Here is a 17612-nt window from a genome sequence, read left to right as displayed (position 1 = left end):
GATTAATATTTCATCATGTGGTGAGTACCCGAAGCACAACATGTATTTTGGCGCCGTGAGATGTGTGTTTTGGCAGATTTTTAACAGCTGTACCATTAGCCTCCATTCTATGGTGATAATTACTAACTTCACGACTGTAGCTCACTGTAAACTGAGCGGACAGTGCCGGTAAGGCATGGTGTATCTTGGTTATGTGGGGGGGATGTGGCAAATGAGCTAAACTTCCAAAAAAGTGGTGTATCCCTTTAAGAGTTGTCAAATCACATTATGAAATGAAACTGTTCTTTGCTCATGGTCTTTCCCTGCAGCACATGGGCCTTTCCTGGGACAGATCCGCCTCGAGCCACTCAGGCCGCAGTACCGATCAACTCCACCATGTCGTTCGGGGCGTTGACGCGGGCGTACACTCTGAGGGAGAAACCCCAGGCCCTGCCCCCCATGCCGGGGGAGTGGGGGCAGGGGAGGAGACCGAGCTAGAGGTGTGTGTCCTTTTTAAGGGATATCATCGGTATCGGCCGATAAAGGCTATCAAATTAAATATCGGCATCAGCCCGAAACGAACCTTTCTGCCGATATGACAAGCCGATAAATTACGCTTGAATCAGTCCAAATGCTCTCTATATATAACCTAATTTGGAGTAGTTTTCTTATTTTGCCCAGTGAATGTGTACATTTTGAAAAGCATTGTATTTTTTGGGAGCTTTCATCCCAATTCTGACCAGCAGTTTTGATAATTAGTTGGCGGTTGCCCCATGATTCCAGACACATTATTGAATGTGTTCAGACAGCAGGCGAATCCAAATAATTATGGCTGATTGTCCAGATTATGATTTACAAGTGACCAGATCAGATTTGTGTGTTTATTATAATCGTTTGCTGTCATTACAACATTGGTTGTCATAGTAACTAATGACGCAGGTGAACGCATCCTAAGGTCATGTTTTCTGTCCGACAGCGATGGCTGCTGCAACAAGCTAGCAACATGGAAGAGCTTTCTTTTTTGATGAAGGGATTTTCTGCTGCAGAACACCTTCACTGCACAGGAGGGTGTCAATAATGGAGGAACCTGGTATCCTCCATGTTGATGAGGCAGGAAGCCTCTTTCCAGGCACTGCTGTTCTTTTGCTGGCTCTTCTTCACGTTGGTTGTTTACTGTTGTGACGTTAAATAAGCACGGGGAGTGATGTAGATAACCACTTGAAACCCGAGTGGAGCGAATGACATTTTTAGAGATTAAAATGTTTTGTTGCATCCCAAACCATCTTTAAATTTGGTTTCACGGATGCACAATATTGGAATCTTTGTTGATATGCCGAAATCTTCCAACTCTTTCGGCCGATGGATGTATCGATATATATGCAGACATCTTCCCCCTTCACACACCTAATTTCAGATAATTCAATTCTCAATTCTCTCTTGTAGTGGAATTAACACATTATTATTATTATTATTATTATTATTATTATTATGCCTACTCTTATCGTGATGGCCCACTGGCAGATGCAGACATTAATACAATGCTTTTCACATTCACTGGGCAAAATAAGAAAACTACTTCAACATCGGATATGTAATAACATCAAGCATTTAGTGAAGCATCAAACGTTTGGTAATTAAAGTGCCATTTTATCGGCCTGTCATATCGGCAGAGACATTTGTCGGCAGCCCATATTTCATTTTAAAGCTTTTATCGGCCGATACCATGACATGCCGATATCATCGTGCATGCCTATAGTTTAAATCTGAAAATATACGTTGTTAAATATATGTTGGTTTGCTTTTATATTATTATAATTGTTTTGCGTGCTTGATTTTGTTCGCTTTTTTATTGCTCACTGACAGTAACTGTTGAGTGTGTATCTGATATCTAGTAGAAGTTTTACATACCTTGCAGTAGTAGGCTACAAAGTGTTGTTGCAGTTTTTTTTAAATTGCAGTAACTTTGTCTTACAACGTTCTGATATTACTCGCGGCCTCATAATTCTCCTCTGACCAGCCGCTGTATGAATTCTGCTTTGTTTATTATATTTGGTCAATATGTGATTTACTCATAAAAATAGGAGGAAGAAACGTCACACACTAAACAAGGACTAGACGCGCTGGTAATAGACTAAGACAAGGCTATGAACTGTGTGGGCGAGGATTGACTTCAAAGCATCTCAATAAAGAACCTTGTATTTGTGACAGCGAAATCAACGTTCTATTTTTCTATTTTTACACACCGGGATTGTGGCATTCTAAGCAAGTGCCATTGTCAGATGCTCGTGAAGCCCCTCGACAGAGAGCGCTATAATTGATATGACTGTTATTAGAATTCATCTCTGCTTGATATTTGTATAATAAACTATAATCCATAGCTCTCACTTCACTGTGTGGGAAATGATGATGTGTCCCTGGAGAAATCTCCCACCGAGCTTGACTTTACTTTCATGTATTCACTTTTGTCTGCGCGCTGCCAATGGTGCCATCTACAGCGAGAGCTCTTCAGAGTGCTAATTAAGTGACTTTTTTTTCTTTTTCTTTTTGAGAAAACTGATTTTGATAGCATGTCTCAAGCACATGCTAAATGTGTCACTTTCTTCCCACGCTGATGAAGATGATCTCCACAGATTTGGAGCACCTATCTGTTCCCCCCCCCCCCCGTTTGAATCGCACTCTTGATGGGTGACAGCGAGATGTCGTTTCAAAACCAGTATGTGGGGTTTTTAATGCGGTTTCTTTTCTCTCCATATCAACGCTCTACTGTACTCTCTTTACAGCCATTAGTAGTTGTCCCCGCTACACAATGAAGTGTCTCTATGCCTGACACATCCCTGCCTGCTGCTAAACAAGGCCCCCAACACAGGCTTGAATGTATTTGTTTGTCCACCAGAGGGCAACATGTGTACTGCAATCCACAAACATCCCTTATCTCTCCTTCACTGCACATTCCTCTAGATGCAAATCACATCCATTTTTTACATTGGCTGGATTGTTGGCCTACAGTATGCCATAGACATCCCCCTTATGGAGATGTAGATGCCATACATCTGAATGTGGAATACTCTTCAGCAGACCTGGCATTTCACTCAGGCGTGTCAGACAATGACAATGAGGTCGAATGTAAAGAAAACCTAAAAGCAATGCTTGCTTTCACCTCAGATCTCACTTTCCTATAAGAGTCATGGATTAAGCTGCTTGTCTTTTTGATAGAGAAGAAGCTGATCTATATTGGATCTATATTGATGTGTTAAATTATACCCAAGGGTATCTGTTGCTGGCTGTGTTATGGCTGTGATTGGAGGCGTGCTACAGTACATTGCTTCCACCTTTAGGGGTCTCTCAAGCTCTTTCGCAAGGCGTCTAGCCGCTACAGATAAATGGCACCTCGTTAATCAAATCTGCATGAGTGTGCTCAGGTTGCCATGGCAATAATTATCAGAGCTGCCTAATTAACTTCCTCAATTGCTTAATGATATACGACCCTCTGAACTCCCTTGTTTTTTCCTTCTCTCTCTCTCCCTCTCTAATCCAAGTTGTTGCGTTTTTTATTCCCTCCATTTTCACTCCCCAGTGTTAACCCCGTGACCGCCGAGATAATAGAAATGATGGGGAAATTAAATTCAGCAGCACGTCGTTTCCTCTCGGCACCACGTGGCGCTCTGAAATGAGGGATGGCGGCGGCGATGGTGGGCAAACTTCCACGTTGGAAGTCGGCAGCGCAGAGAGAGAGAGAGAGAGAGAGAGAGAGAGAGAGAGAGAGAGAGAGAAGGCGTCTGGCTTATACAGTGTTTGTCTTCTGCCGTGACCCCGCGTGACGGCTGACTGAAGGCAGGGGGCAGCGGTCCTGTCGCCGCTGATCAGCCAGGCGAAACTCCCGAGATGCAGCGAGACAGAGGGGATCGTACCTGTGACATCCCGCCCTGCCGTGCCCGTCACACCCAGTACCGTCTGCCTCCTTTCTGTCGGGCTCTTCTCAGTCACTGTTCGGAGGCCGGCTAAGACCTGCAAAAAGCAACGCGCTATAATGCGTCTATATACTGTTGTTAACCCACGTGATGTCAACCCCTTTTTCAGCGTCTGAAATCGACGCCACGGGAGCGCAACATTCAAATAAGCCGGAGCGTCACTTGATTGGGGTGGTGGAGACATAAACATCTGTGTTCGATCCCGGCGTGTTCAAAGTCTACGTTTCAACCATAGCTCACATTTAACGTTTTTGTTATTTAAGCCTGACTGAAACCAAAACCATAACCTTAACCAAGCTGTTTGACTTGCCTAAACATAAACAGGCGGCGCCGTTTCCCACCAGAAGACTAGCACTGAGCCTCCCGCCGCTGTCACCACCGGGGGCAACCTCCCCTGAACACATGGGCCCCTATCGTCCCACTGGCCTTAGATTAGCGCTTAGCGCCAGGCGCAGCCTATATTAGTGGGCGTGGACCGGCGCACTGCCTATTTTCGTGTCGGCGCTACACGCGGCCTTAAGCATTATAACCACGCCTTTTAAGCGTAGAATTATTCACACCGTGCTCATTGGAGAAGTGCAGTAAACAAATCCCTTTCATGTTCCATTCCACGGAGTGATCCAGTCCGGTCAGAAAAGCCCGACCAAAGCTCTGAGCTCCCCCCTCCCTCTTTCATCCCCGTCTGTCTCCATATATATTATTCCATATTATTATGCTTCTCAAACCAATCTCACTGCAGTTTAAATACAGCAAGCATGTAAATACGCTATACTATAGCAAGATCAAAGTGAAAAGAATGTTCTAAACGCATCGGCTAGAAAAATATAGCCTATCCCTGGATGTCATGATGAGATTAGATTGGTGAAAGTTTGGGCGCAATGATATCGTTTTCTCTCGCTACCTTTTCTTCTCCCCCACTGCACAGGTAGGATGACAGCCTCTGAATGACAGGGGCTCAAAACTACGGTATAACAACTTTTTTTTTCATCGGTCATTGTGCCTGTCTGACGCGCGAGAGAGCGGGAGTGAGAGGGGGAGAGTGTGAGATCGGCAGAGGAGAGCTGTGCGTAATTACACACAGTAATATCCGCGGCGCACTGAATAAGGCCTGGTTTTGAAAAGCGCTAAGCGCTAAATTAACGCCAGGGGGGAAGATAACGTTAGGCCGGTATTTAAGGCCGAAACGCCCATTCTGGCCTATTCTGGCACTGCGCCAGGCCTCTTTGGCATAAAGTGCATTTCGGGGCCTAAAAACATGATGCTATCTTCCCAAGTCAGGCGCAAAGCGCGTTTTTTTGCGTTTAACGCCACTTTAGCGCCTAAGGCCAGTGGGAAGATAGAGCCCAGAGTCTCCCCGCTGAATGCATTGGATATTCGTAGGATATTTGTAAGATATCATACGAACGTTTTATGAGAATACGTTTTTGTACGACCACACTTCCCCCACCCCCCCACCGCCCCCCTCATCACAAGTTGTTCACTAGTTTGGTCATCGTTGAGTCTGAAGCTGGGAAATCCAGTAGTGTCTGGTCTGCTGGAGGTTCCTCCCATGACCACAGCTACTTTTATTATGATCACTTTATCATTTGAGACGTCTGACCAGAGAGAGTCCTTCAGTGTAGTGTGGCAGGAGTATACTGAGCAGGCTGTTCATCATCCTGCCTTAGCACGAGGACGGCCAAGCCACAGTCAACTGACCGCCGTTTTTGGAGTTTGAGAATCGAAGTATCTCCGCTTTCGAAATGTCCCTCCACAACTTTTCATAGATGCACTTTAGCGGTGTTCGACTCCTTCAATGACGCATTGAGACAGTAGTGATAATTCTGTTTGTCCTCTTCAGTTGCCGGCCTTCTCTTCTCTTCTCTTCTCTTCTCTTCTCTTCTCTTCTCTTCTCTTCTCTTCGAATATTGCTGCATAATATCCATATCGGCGTTCAAGATCCCCACGTTGTTCGGACCCTGGTCAGTCCTGTGCGTGTAGCTCCTCTCTGTGGACCCTGGTCGCGTGTAGCTCCTCTCTGTGGACCCTGGTCGGTCCTGTGCGTGTAGCTCCTCTCTGTGGACCCTGGTCGGTCCTGTGCATGTAGCTCCTCTCTGTGGACCCTGGTCAGTCCTGTGCGTGTAGCTCCTCTCTGTGGACCCTGGTCAGTCCTGTGCGTGTAGCTCCTCTCTGTGGACCCTGGTCGGTCCTGTGCGTGTAGCTCCTCTCTGTGGACCCTGGTCGGTCCTGTGCGTGTAGCTTCTCTCTGTGGACCCTGGTCGGTCCTGTGCGTGTAGCTCCTCTCTGTGGACCCTGGTCGGTCCTGTGCGTGTAGCTTCTCTCTGTGGACCCTGGTCGCCGTGGTCGGTCCTGTGCGTGTAGCTCCTCTCTGTGGACTCGTGGCGCTCGGTCATGTGAAGGCCACGCTGCAGCGAAACACTTCTGCTCCTCCAGACCAAACATGAGTTGTGGGATCAGTGCTGGGTCAGCAGACCACAGGGGCTGGGAGAGTTCATGCAACTTCACTTTCCTCGCAACCACCGTCAGGAAGCGTTATATGACTGGGTCAAATCAAGCTCTGGCAAAAACAGTATGCAGCAATGCTTGCCATATGTCTGGCACTGCCCGCTGACACAGTGGGATGCCCTTCCCTTCTCGTTCTCTTAACCAGTGTTGGGGGTAACTCATTACAAAAGTAACATATTACATGTAATATATTACTTTTAGCAGTAACTCAGTAATATAACTTATTACTTATAGGATTTCAGTAATATTGTACCAGTTACTTTGTCAAGTAACTCAAGTTGCAAATTGAGTAATAAAAAAAAAAAATCAAAGCACATATTTAAATCATTTCCTAATCAAACTGTGTGTTTTTATGCAAATAACCATTATAGACGACAATAAAAAAGGAAAAGTTTTGAATTTTGGAATGTTTACACTGACTTCAAGACAGTTGAAATATTTTTTCGGGACAGTTCCAGGCCGGCGATGTCATTCTGCTACTGCTGTTATTACAGTGAAAGTAATGCAAAAGTAGTAACAAGTTACTCTACACAGACGGTAATATTGTAAAGTAACTCATTACTTTCAAATGAAAGTAACTAGTAATATGTAGTATATTACATTTTGAAACCATATCGAGTTCCCGAGTTCCCGCCATGCTTTAATTGTCCCCGCTCGCTTTTGTCCCTTTAAAGCCAGCGGCAGGTGAAAGATTCTCTTTGTCACACCTCTGCACTGCCTCACCGTGTATCCCCCCCATATCCCCCCCCCCCCTCCTCTTGTGAGTGGATTTCATGGTTGGGAGTGCAATTTGAAATAGGATTAACGCTAGGTGTCGGGTTAGTGTTAGCTAAACCTCTCCATGTCAGGTAGAGAGAGAAGTCTGTCATCGCGTCTGCCTGCACACTTTTACCATTGAGCATCGCTGGAGGGGGATTCTTTCAATCTGACTAACACTGTGTTTGCATTCATCAAAGGCCTGTGAGTCAGGCACAATGCAATGCTGCGGTTTCTACCTATAAAACGGCAGAAGAAAGAATCCACGCGTGCAAACGTATTGTAGACAACCGCAACATCATACTGCTGTTATGGGAGGACATTTCAGCCAAAACAAGTCTGAAAAGTCTCTCTCCTCTCTCTCTCTCTCTCTCTCTCTCTGGCTGTTGCGCCTCGCTGACATTGGGAGGCCACATGGTTGGCTGCAGCCCAGCCCCAAAGAGAGGATGCATTACCGGGGATGGCCATCGGCTGTGTACGCGGCCCGAGATGCCCAACAACCCTCCACTCCCAGTTTCCACACACAGCACACAGCACACAGCCCCGCTGGAAAACAACGCTTTCAGCAGCCTTATGTAACTGGGGGTTTGTTGTAAAGAAAAGGGGAGGGCTGGAGGGAGGGATTATATGGATTGATGGAGAGAGAGAGAGAGAGAGAGAGAGAGAGAGAGAGAGAGACAGAAGGAGAGAGAGAGAGAGGTGGAGAGACAGAAGGAGAGAGAGAGAGGTGGAAGGCTGTTTAAGGCTGAACGCTGATGCAAAGTTGGACCTCACAGTTGAGTAACTGACTTGCCCAAAGCCGTAGTGCAGCCAAACCCAGCAGCAGTTCCCAATCACGTACCAAGGAGGTCCAAGAGTCTGCACGCTTTCCCTCCAACCAAACACCATGGGGCTCTGCTCATCTTGGAAAACAACTGACAAGGTTTTCAATATTAAAAACCTTTTTGAGACCTCAAGAAGCGAAAGCATTGGGCTGCGATAGCCTTCGTCAGCGTGTGCAGCTCCAAAACACACCGGCTTTTTAAGGTCATAGCTTCCTCCATCCCCCCCGAGCCAAGCAGGATTCTTTCCATTCCTTTGATTCTTTCTGATTGACGCACCTGGGAGGAGTTGTGAGGTTGTGACAGGAGGAGTTGTGAGGTTGTGACAGGAGGAGTTGTGAGGTTGTGACAGGAGGAGTTGTGAGGTTGTGACAGGAGGAGTTGTGAGTTTGTGACAGGAGGAGTTGCGAGGTTGCAGCGCCGCGGGAAGTAGGGGTGCTGCAGGTGCTGCAGCACCCCCTAGATTTTTTCCTTTTTTTTTTTTTTTTTTTTTTACAAATGTAATTAAAAATATTTTGCAGTGCACTATGTTCCTTTCTTGTTTAAGAATGTTTCGGGAAATGAAAATGTAGCCTATTTAAATAGAATTATCAACAATAACAATCAAGGAAGTTACATGATTGTAGGCTAGAGAAGAAGAAGAAGCGCGCATGCACGCACATGTTGTGTTGAACCAACCAACAACCAATACGAATAGTTTAATCTGGCAATAAAGAAATGTGAACTTGACATGCTATTTTAATAGCCTACTCAAAAATGTACCTCCCACTATACAGCAAAGAGAGGAGTCAATGTTTCTTGATATATGCCATTCAGATGAGAATAATTAGTCTAGTCATTAAGTTTGCTGATAATATTTCTATCATGTTAAGTCTGTGTCATGTTAACTGGTGTATTCAGAGCAAATAGGGAGATATAGAGCATTATCATCATGCTATATATCTCCCTCTTTGCTCTGAATGAGTGAGAAAAGGAGAAAATACTGAATAATTACATCACAACAGTATCCTAATGTTAATTTAAAATGAGATATTCCTCTAAATATGGCAAAAAAATGTAAAAAAAAACATCCAAATTTTTCGAGTCCCTTCCTCTCAGCACCCCCTGCTTAAAATGACTTCCAGCGGCCTTGCGAGGTTGGGACAGGAGGAGTTGTGAGGTTGTGACAGGAGGAGTTGTGAGTTTGTGACAGGAGGGGTTGTGAGGTTGTGACAGGAGGACTTGTGAGGTCAGGTTGTGACAGGAGGAGTTGTGAGATTGTGACAGGAGGAGTTGCGAGGTTGGGACAGGAGGAGTTGTGAGGTTGTGACAGGAGGAGTTGTGAGGTTGTGACAGGAGGAGTTGTGAGTTTGTGACAGGAGGGGTTGTGAGGTTGTGACAGGAGGACTTGTGAGGTCAGGTTGTGACAGGAGGAGTTGTGAGATTGTGACAGGAGGAGTTGCGAGGTTGGGACAGGAGGAGTTGTGAGGTTGTGACAGGAGGAGTTGTGAGGTTGTGACAGGAGGAGTTGTGAGGTTGTGACAGGAGGAGTTGTGAGTTTGTGACAGGAGGGGTTGTGAGGTTATGACATCAGGACTTGTGAGGTCAGGTTGTGACAGGAGGAGTTGTGAGATTGTGACAGGAGGAATTGCGAGGTTGGGACAGGAGGAGTTGTGAGGTTGTGACAGGAGGAGTTGTGAGGTTGTGACAGGAGGAGTTGTGAGTTTGTGACAGGAGGAGTTGTGAGGTCAGGTTGTGACAGGAGGAGTTGTGCGGTTGTGACAGGAGGAGTTGTGAGTTTGTGACAGGAGGAGTTGTGAGATTGTGACAGGAGGAGTTGCGAGGTTGGGACAGGAGGAGTTGTGAGGTTGTGACAGGAGGAGTTGTGAGGTTGTGACATGAGGAGTTGTGAGGTTGCGACAGGAGGAGTTGTGAGGTTGTGACAGGAGGAGTTGTGAGGTTGCGACAGGAGGAGTTGTGAGATTGTGACAGGAGGAGTTGTGAGATTGTGACAGGAGGAGTTGTGAGATTGTGACAGGAGGAGTTGTGAGATTGTGACAGGAGGAGTTGTGAGGTTGTGACAGGAGGAGTTGTGAGTTTGTGACAGGAGGAGTTGTGAGGTTGTGACAGGAGGAGTTGTGAGGTTGTGACAGGAGGAGTTGTGAGGTTGTGACAGCAGGAGTTGCGAGGTTGCGACAGGAGGAGTTGTGAGGTTGGGACAGGAGGACTTGTGCGGTTGCGACAGCAGGAGTTGTGCGGTTGTGACAGGAGGACTTGTGAGGTTGTGACAGGAGGACTTGTGAGGTTGTGACAGGAGGACTTGTGAGGTTGTGACAGGAGGACTTGTGAGGTCAGGTTGTGACAGGAGGAGTTGTGAGGTTGTGACAGGAGGACTTGTGAGGTTGTGACAGGAGGACTTGTGACATCAGGTTGCAACAGCAGGAGTTGTGCGGTTGTGACAGGAGGAGTTGTGAGGTTGTGACAGGAGGAGTTGTGAGGTTGTGACAGGAGGAGTTGTGAGGTTGTGACAGGAGGACTTGTGAGGTCAGGTTGCGACAGGAGGAGTTGCGAGGTTGTGACAGGAGGAGTTGCAAGGTTGTGACAGATTTGTTGCCCTTTCTACAAAAGTCTTCTTCAGGGTATTACTGGAAAAGACATTCAACAGTCAATGTAGGCTATAGGACACAGGTGTGTTCTATCATAGGCAGGAGTGTCCTCAATCAACTCTGAACGCTGCTGTGGGAGGTGCAAACAGGCTGCCTGAGGGTTCTCAACCTGTGCTACGCTCCCTCTAGCTGAATCACAACCTGTGCTACGCTCCCTCTAGCTGAATCTCAACCTGTGCTACGCTCCCTCTAGCTGAATCTCAACCTGTGCTACGCTCCCTCTAGCTGAATCTCAACCTGTGCTACGCTCCCTCTAGCTGAATCTCAACCTGTGCTACGCTCCCTCTAGCTGAATCTCAACCTGTGCTACGCTCCCTCTAGCTGAATCACAACCTGTGCTACGCTCCCTCTAGCTGAATCTCAACCTGTGCTACGCTCCCTCTAGCTGAATCACAACCTGTGCTACGCTCCCTCTAGCTGAATCTCAACCTGTGCTACGCTCCCTCTAGCTGAATCACAACCTGTGCTACGCTCCCTCTAGCTGAATCTCAACCTGTGCTACGCTCCCTCTAGCTGAATCACAACCTGTGCTACGCTCCCTCTAGCTGAATCTCAACCTGTGCTACGCTCCCTCTAGCTGAATCACAACCTGTGCTACGTTCCCTCTAGCTGAATCTCAACCTGTGCTACGCTCCCTCTAGCTGAATCCATCTGTGCTACGCTCCCTCTAGCTGAATCCATCTGTGCTACGCTCCCTCTAGCTGAATCAACCTGTGCTACGCTCCCTCTAGCTGAATCACATGCACTTTGAAACTCGCATCAAAACACCATGAAAGCCAAATAGGAGAGGCATAGCAACGGCAACTATAGGAAAAGAGCAACCATTATTGTAGGAAAAAACATGATTGGCAGACTCGACTCCACAGACCATAATTAGAGACCCGTTGGTCTGACCCAAAGCATCGTGACCCCCCAACTCCTCCCCTCCCCCCAACCCTCCCCCCCTTCCCGGGCTGTGTTTGTCATGGTGGGAGGGGAACGTGTGGGAGCTTGAGGAGTTTCCTGACTCGGTTGCGGACAGCAGTCGGTGTTACTCAACGTGCAAAGCCTCAGGGTTTCCCAAGGCTGGGAGTGGCACACACACACACACACAGGCACACGCACACACACACACACACACACACACACACACACACACGCACACGCACACACGCACACGCACACACACACACACACGCACACGCACGCACACACACACACACACACACACACACACACACACCTTTCTGCCGCCAGTAAACATGGATAATCCCGCAGGTTGAATGACTGGCTCTGTGGATAAGAGGCAAACCAACGAGGCCTTGGAGGCGTTACTAAGGGGCATCCCCTGGTTCTGAAAAATGAGGCCAATGTGGAAGTGCCTTGAACGTGCATTCTTTCTAATGGCCAGCAGGGGGCGACTCCACTGGCTGAAAAAAGAAGTCCGATTGTATACAAGCCAATGGGAAAACGACCCCACTTGAATTGATTTATGACCTCAGTAAATGCAATGGCTCGTACAGACTACCCTATGGTTGTCAGTCATCAAGTCGCTATTCTATTCACACTGCACAACTTGCTGTGCTGTAAGGAGGAGGAGTCTTTGTGTTGATATGACTGAGCTGCGACAGGGGATCACACATTAGAAGATAGTTCACCAGGCGCCAGTTGCACCAAGTGGTCTTACGACTGGTCTTAAGCTTATGCTGCCTACACACTAGAGGATTTTCAAATCTTAACCGATTTTAAAAACATGAGAGACCACAGACATAAGGACAATTTCATCAGATTTTAACATTAAAATCGCCTGAACGCACACACTAGACGATTCGGCCAGACTGCGAGACCACACACCAGCCGTTTGAAGTACAGACTCAAAGCGATTCCAGCAACTAGACTGTAGGCTATTTATATCCCACAAAACCGCAATTTTTTCCCACAGACAACAGCAGATAGCTCTCTAAACATGCACCGAGCGGCGGGTCTACTTCAAGCAGGCGGACACCTTCGCAAAATGAGCTAAAACAACGTCCTGTCTGAGAGCTCATATTACAGCATATCCGCTCGCTTGAAGCAAACAAACCGCTCCGCTCGGCACATGTTTGGAGAGCCCTCCGCCGCTGTCCGTGTCCACCCTGTTTTAAGCTGCTGTGAGGATGCTGGGGAGAGAGGAGCTACATGGCACTGCTGTTGCTCGTTTGTTGTGAGCGCTGCATTAACATCCGGGTATGACACGTCGACGCGTCCCGGTCTGCTCGCTCTCATTGGCTATTGCGGGTTCCGTCGGGAGACAGCCATCGTAAATATCAAACATGTTTGATATGCCCGATTCGAGATCGGGCAGGCTCCGATTCAATCAATAATTTATTGACACCAGACACTTGACAATTATTTCGACAAAAAAATCGGTTGAGACTAGCCTCGAATCGGGCCACGCCCCCCCGAGGGGAGTCGGGCATTAAATCGGGCATTTTATCCTCTAGTGTGTGGGAAGCATAAGTTGGACGTAACTTTACGACCTAACAGCTACGCCGGTTGCACCAAGAGGGCTTAAGCCTTCTTTTCACTACGCCCAGGCGTAACTCTTACGCCTGGTCAGGAGGAGGCGTAATGAAGTGCCTGCCTGTAACAGAGATCTCCGTGCCTATCAGCGGAGACCTGCTGTAATTGAGTCCTTACCGTCCTCATCGTCGTAAAGTCGCCTTTGAAGCATGAAGTTAGATTATAACGAACTAGTTGTGTGGCTTAGCCTTCCCAAATGTTGAGGGTGGTTTTTTAGAATTTAATACATAGAATTGGGAACGTTACATTCAATTTCATTCAGACTGCCTGACACTAATCGCCGCCGCCATTTTCCCCCGGGGCTTCTACAGGAGGAGGGGGGTGGGAGGAGGGAGGGTGTAGTGACGCACATACGGTAGTGGGTGACGGCGCGAGGCACATTTTTGTCCCAGTCAGGGGGCATTCCCCGGCAATTCACATAGACGCGCATTGCTACGACCAGCGTAGTTAAGACCAGATGTAAGCCCTATTGGTGCAACAGGCGTAAATCCACTCTAAAGACTGGTCATTATGTCACTTGGACATAATGAGTTTATGATCTCAATCTCTAGTTTCAAGTCTTCTTCAAGACAGCATGGTGTGTAAATTATGGTCCCATTTAGAGTAAAATAGAAGATAAAGCAGACTATGCTTTGGGGGGTCGCCTGTCCAGTGATCGTGCAGCTCTCTCCCCCCCCCCCCCCCCCCCGATGTTTTTATCCCATTGCTATCCCCCATTAGTGCTAATTTTTTCATTTATTTATCCTGGTTGCTGCTCCACCCTCTGCCGATCTGGGGAGAGCCGAAACTGGCTCCATGCTTCCTCCGAGACATGGGCAGTTAGCCAGCCGCTTCTTTACACCTGACAGGGGAAGCTTCACCGGTAGGACATAGCACGTGGGAGGATCACGCTATTCCAATGAGTTCCCCTTCCTCCGAACAGGCGCCCCTAACAACCACAGGAGGCACCACTTCAGCGACCAGGATATTGCATGTTTTTTGGTGAAGGGGGTTCCTATATGAAGGAAACCCCCAGGGGGCACGGGGAGAACATGCAAACTCCACACAGAAAAGGCCCTTTTTTGACGACCCCACCCGGGCGGCGGGCACTCGAGGACATGCGGACGGACGGGCACGCACTCCTTCAGCGCTCACAGCGGCGTCCCAGATGGGAATCGAACCCAGGACCTTCTAGCTGTGAGGCGACGGCGCTTACCACTGCGCCACCGTGGCCCCATCGCGCAGCTCTCTGAACGCGGACGATAGCCGGCGGCTCCGTGGGAAAGCCCTGGTCTCACGCTAGCTGCTTCCTGGCTCCAAATAACCAAGATGGCGCCGGTCAAAATGTCACGCTCGAGGCTTCGAAACGGGGGTCCACACACCACTGTCATGGAATTAAGCTACGTCCATATTTTTGATACAGAGTGCCGAGCTAATGGAGGGACACCCGGTAAAACGCAGGGCTCACACACATCCAGGCGGGGGCAATCGGTTCACCCAGACAAATTAATGGCACGGGAACGAAACACTGATGGGAAAAACGTGTTCGCCGGAGCAGATGAGAGTGCGGCTTTTCTTCTTACTTCTTATTTCATGTTTCACCAGAAAAAACACAAAACACTCAAAACACAACAAACCGCTACAAACCGCGTCGTCGCTCCGTCGTCCGCTCGTGGTTCCTCGCGTAACGGGTTCCGTCACGGACAGCAGGCGCGTTACCACCTTGAGCTCGGGATGACGAGGACTTTGCTGTAGGCCCACAGCAGCAGAACAGCCTGCATCCACCCTGCTGGCAACACGCTCAGTGTTTTCATTCCATATGATAGGAGTCACACCACATTCCTCTTACAACTTCTCTGCGGCGCATAAAGAATCTCCTCTGCAAACCGCATCGCCATGTGTTTTCAGTTTGCCCGCTGTTTGTTCTCATTTACAGCATCTCGCCACTTTTTCAAATGCTCTCTCTCTCTCTCACACGCACGCACGCACGCACGCACGCACGCACGCACGCGCGCACGCACACACACACACACACACACACTCGCACACTCGCTCCCTCTCTTCATGTTGATAGGCCCATTTAGTGCTCATGAAAGCATTCCATTTAGGTGCGTTTGAGGTTATATGGTTGTCAGTGACAACCGGCTGTCAGAGAGGGGCAGCCTGTGTCAGTGCTGGGGCTTTCCAGAGAGGAGCTTACAGCACAGAGCAGCCATTGATGGAGGCCTGGCTTCATGGACTCACACCCCAGCACAGCCAATGGCCAATGGGACAAACACAGGGAGGGAGTCGCTGGCAGATGGCAACTTTTGGCCCCTACACAAACCTATATATCAGTGCAACAACGTGCGCGGCGCTACACACGGGCAGAATCAGCCCGTCTCCCGGAATCACGCTTATTCTAACGAACGTAATGTTGCAATTTCGCCTGTGAATTGTTTAAAGATAAGATGAAACTGTGTGGAGCCCCGTGGGGAAATTAGGTTTTCTGCAGCATCAAAAGTAATAGCCATTCAGCAGGATGGGGGGGGAGGGGGGGGGGACAAACGGAGCACAAAGTAAGCAATAAAAAAACAAATAAAAACAATGTTTCCTAAATGTATTCTGGTGACAGTTTAAACATGTTTTGGTAGGAGTGGGGAATATGCAGTCAGTCAGGAAGAGAAGGCTATGGATGACTTATGGATTTACTGCCACTTGTTACTTACAGTCATGGTTGCTCACTTAAATATGGATTGCTAAATTAGATAGCTATATGTGTATATATGTCGGCCAAAGGTCATTATAAATTATGAATCCTGTAATAAATCATATACCTGCATCCCATCAAAGCTAATAGGCTCCCTCATGAATCTAAACTACATAACTTGTGAGTGTGAGCTTGTTGATGTATTACAAATTAAGTTGATGCTTTTGCTCGAGAAAAAAAAAAAAAGTTCAAATGTGTTCAGAAAAAAGCAAATCTAAATCTAATTAGCCTTTTAATTGATCAACATGCCTATTTTGCTAATTGGGATATTTATAGCAACAAACACTATATAAGAGGAAGGGGATATATTAAAACTAATTACCAACAATATTTCAATTGATTTTAAACCATATTGGCTGTCATCTTTGAAAAGTGTGATGATAACTGGGATGCAATGGGATTCAATTTGTACATCCAGTATTATGTTCCGAATAGATGCGGTTTTTCCTTGTGAAATTGCATTGTTGGGAAAGATGCCCCCCCCCCCCTTCTGGAAACCTGTTCTGGGGGGAGTGACTTGATCCAGGCGGCGTCCAATTATATGGAAGCAGCACTTATTCCACTTTATTCCAGGCTCCAGTTTAGTGGCTTCAAGCCTTCAGAGACACACACACACACACACACACACACACAAACACACGCAAACACGCGCACACACACACAAACGCGCGTAGACACACTGTCACACACACTCGCTCTGAGAGAAGAGAGACGGCCAGTCATCAATGTGACATTTGAAGGGAAAAGCGCTTGAAAGACAATAGGTAGAGAAAATAGCGACTTTCTCTGTGAAGTCATTCGGGCGTCTTCTGCGTTGGAGGAGAGGATGCTCACACAGAGAGAAATCCACGAGGGGCTTGCTGCCTTTTTTCCCTCCTCGTCTGGAAATTCTGCGGCTTCGTATAAATGATTCATGAGCGCCTATTTCTATTTCTAAGGGAGTAATTGCGCTGAATGCGTTCGCAGTTGAGTTTGAAGCCGGCTAGTCGATCTGCAGAGAAGCTGGCAGAAGCGCTGTGGATCAGAGATTGGAGAAAAATAATCATCATAATAAAAGAAAGTCTAGTCATTTGGGGGGTGGAGTTCACACTGTACGCGCTCGCTTCACCTGCGCTGGACCTCGGCTGTCAAAGGGATCAACTGTTGCTGCCTGCAGCCGGTGTGGAGCGACCGCCAAGGCATTCTCCAAGTGTCTGCCTTTCACCATGGATGTCTGACCGCCGCTCGGTCCTGCCTGCAGCCCTGTAGCCGGCGTGTTGTGCCATGAACATGGAAGAGAGACTGATGTTCTCGATGCAGGCTTGGATACACCTTCATCTGTCCTGATGCGATGCTGCCACATTGTTACACTGAAGGGAATGAGAATACCCCACACCGCTGCACGTACCGGCTTTTTGATTTGGGCTGATCATCTGTGTGTGAAACAATAGCATTTTTTTTTCTAAGACCAAGGGCGCATTTTGGGCATCTCCTGGCACAACTCAAGCATTGAGATAGTGGCTTTTCGTGTCAGTGACCTTGCCCGGTTTTTGGCGTCTATTCAGGGGGAGCTCGCCATGCTGATGATGATGGAGAGCAGCGGCGGCATGGACCAGGCGCATCAGGTTGATATCGATTCGGAATTCGAGCCTCGGCCGCGCTCCTGCACCTGGCCGCCGCCGCGTCCAGA

General features: G+C 47.9%; 1 protein-coding gene across 1 annotated transcript in view; it reads left to right on the top strand.

Annotated features, from left to right (window-relative positions):
• Nucleotides 1-390: 390 nt before the first annotated feature.
• The window catches only part of foxo6b (forkhead box O6 b), a gene marked incomplete at its 3' end in the record, with an annotated part of 72614 nt that continues 55392 nt past the window's right edge, over nt 391-17612 (top strand). Inside the window, exons 1-2 of the mRNA XM_083645711.1 lie at nt 391-479; nt 17488-17612. The exon at nt 17488-17612 is cut by the window's right edge and continues 394 nt beyond it. Of these exons, the coding sequence (XP_083501837.1) occupies nt 17500-17612 (113 nt within the window). The 5' untranslated portion in view covers nt 391-479; nt 17488-17499. The remainder of the gene's footprint in view (nt 480-17487) is intronic.

The sequence above is a fragment of the Poromitra crassiceps genome (assembly GCF_964638095.1).
Source record: "Poromitra crassiceps genome assembly, chromosome: 11".
In the NCBI taxonomy this organism is placed as follows: Eukaryota; Metazoa; Chordata; class Actinopteri; order Beryciformes; family Melamphaidae; genus Poromitra; species Poromitra crassiceps.
This window is presented reverse-complemented; position numbering and strand designations above follow the sequence as displayed.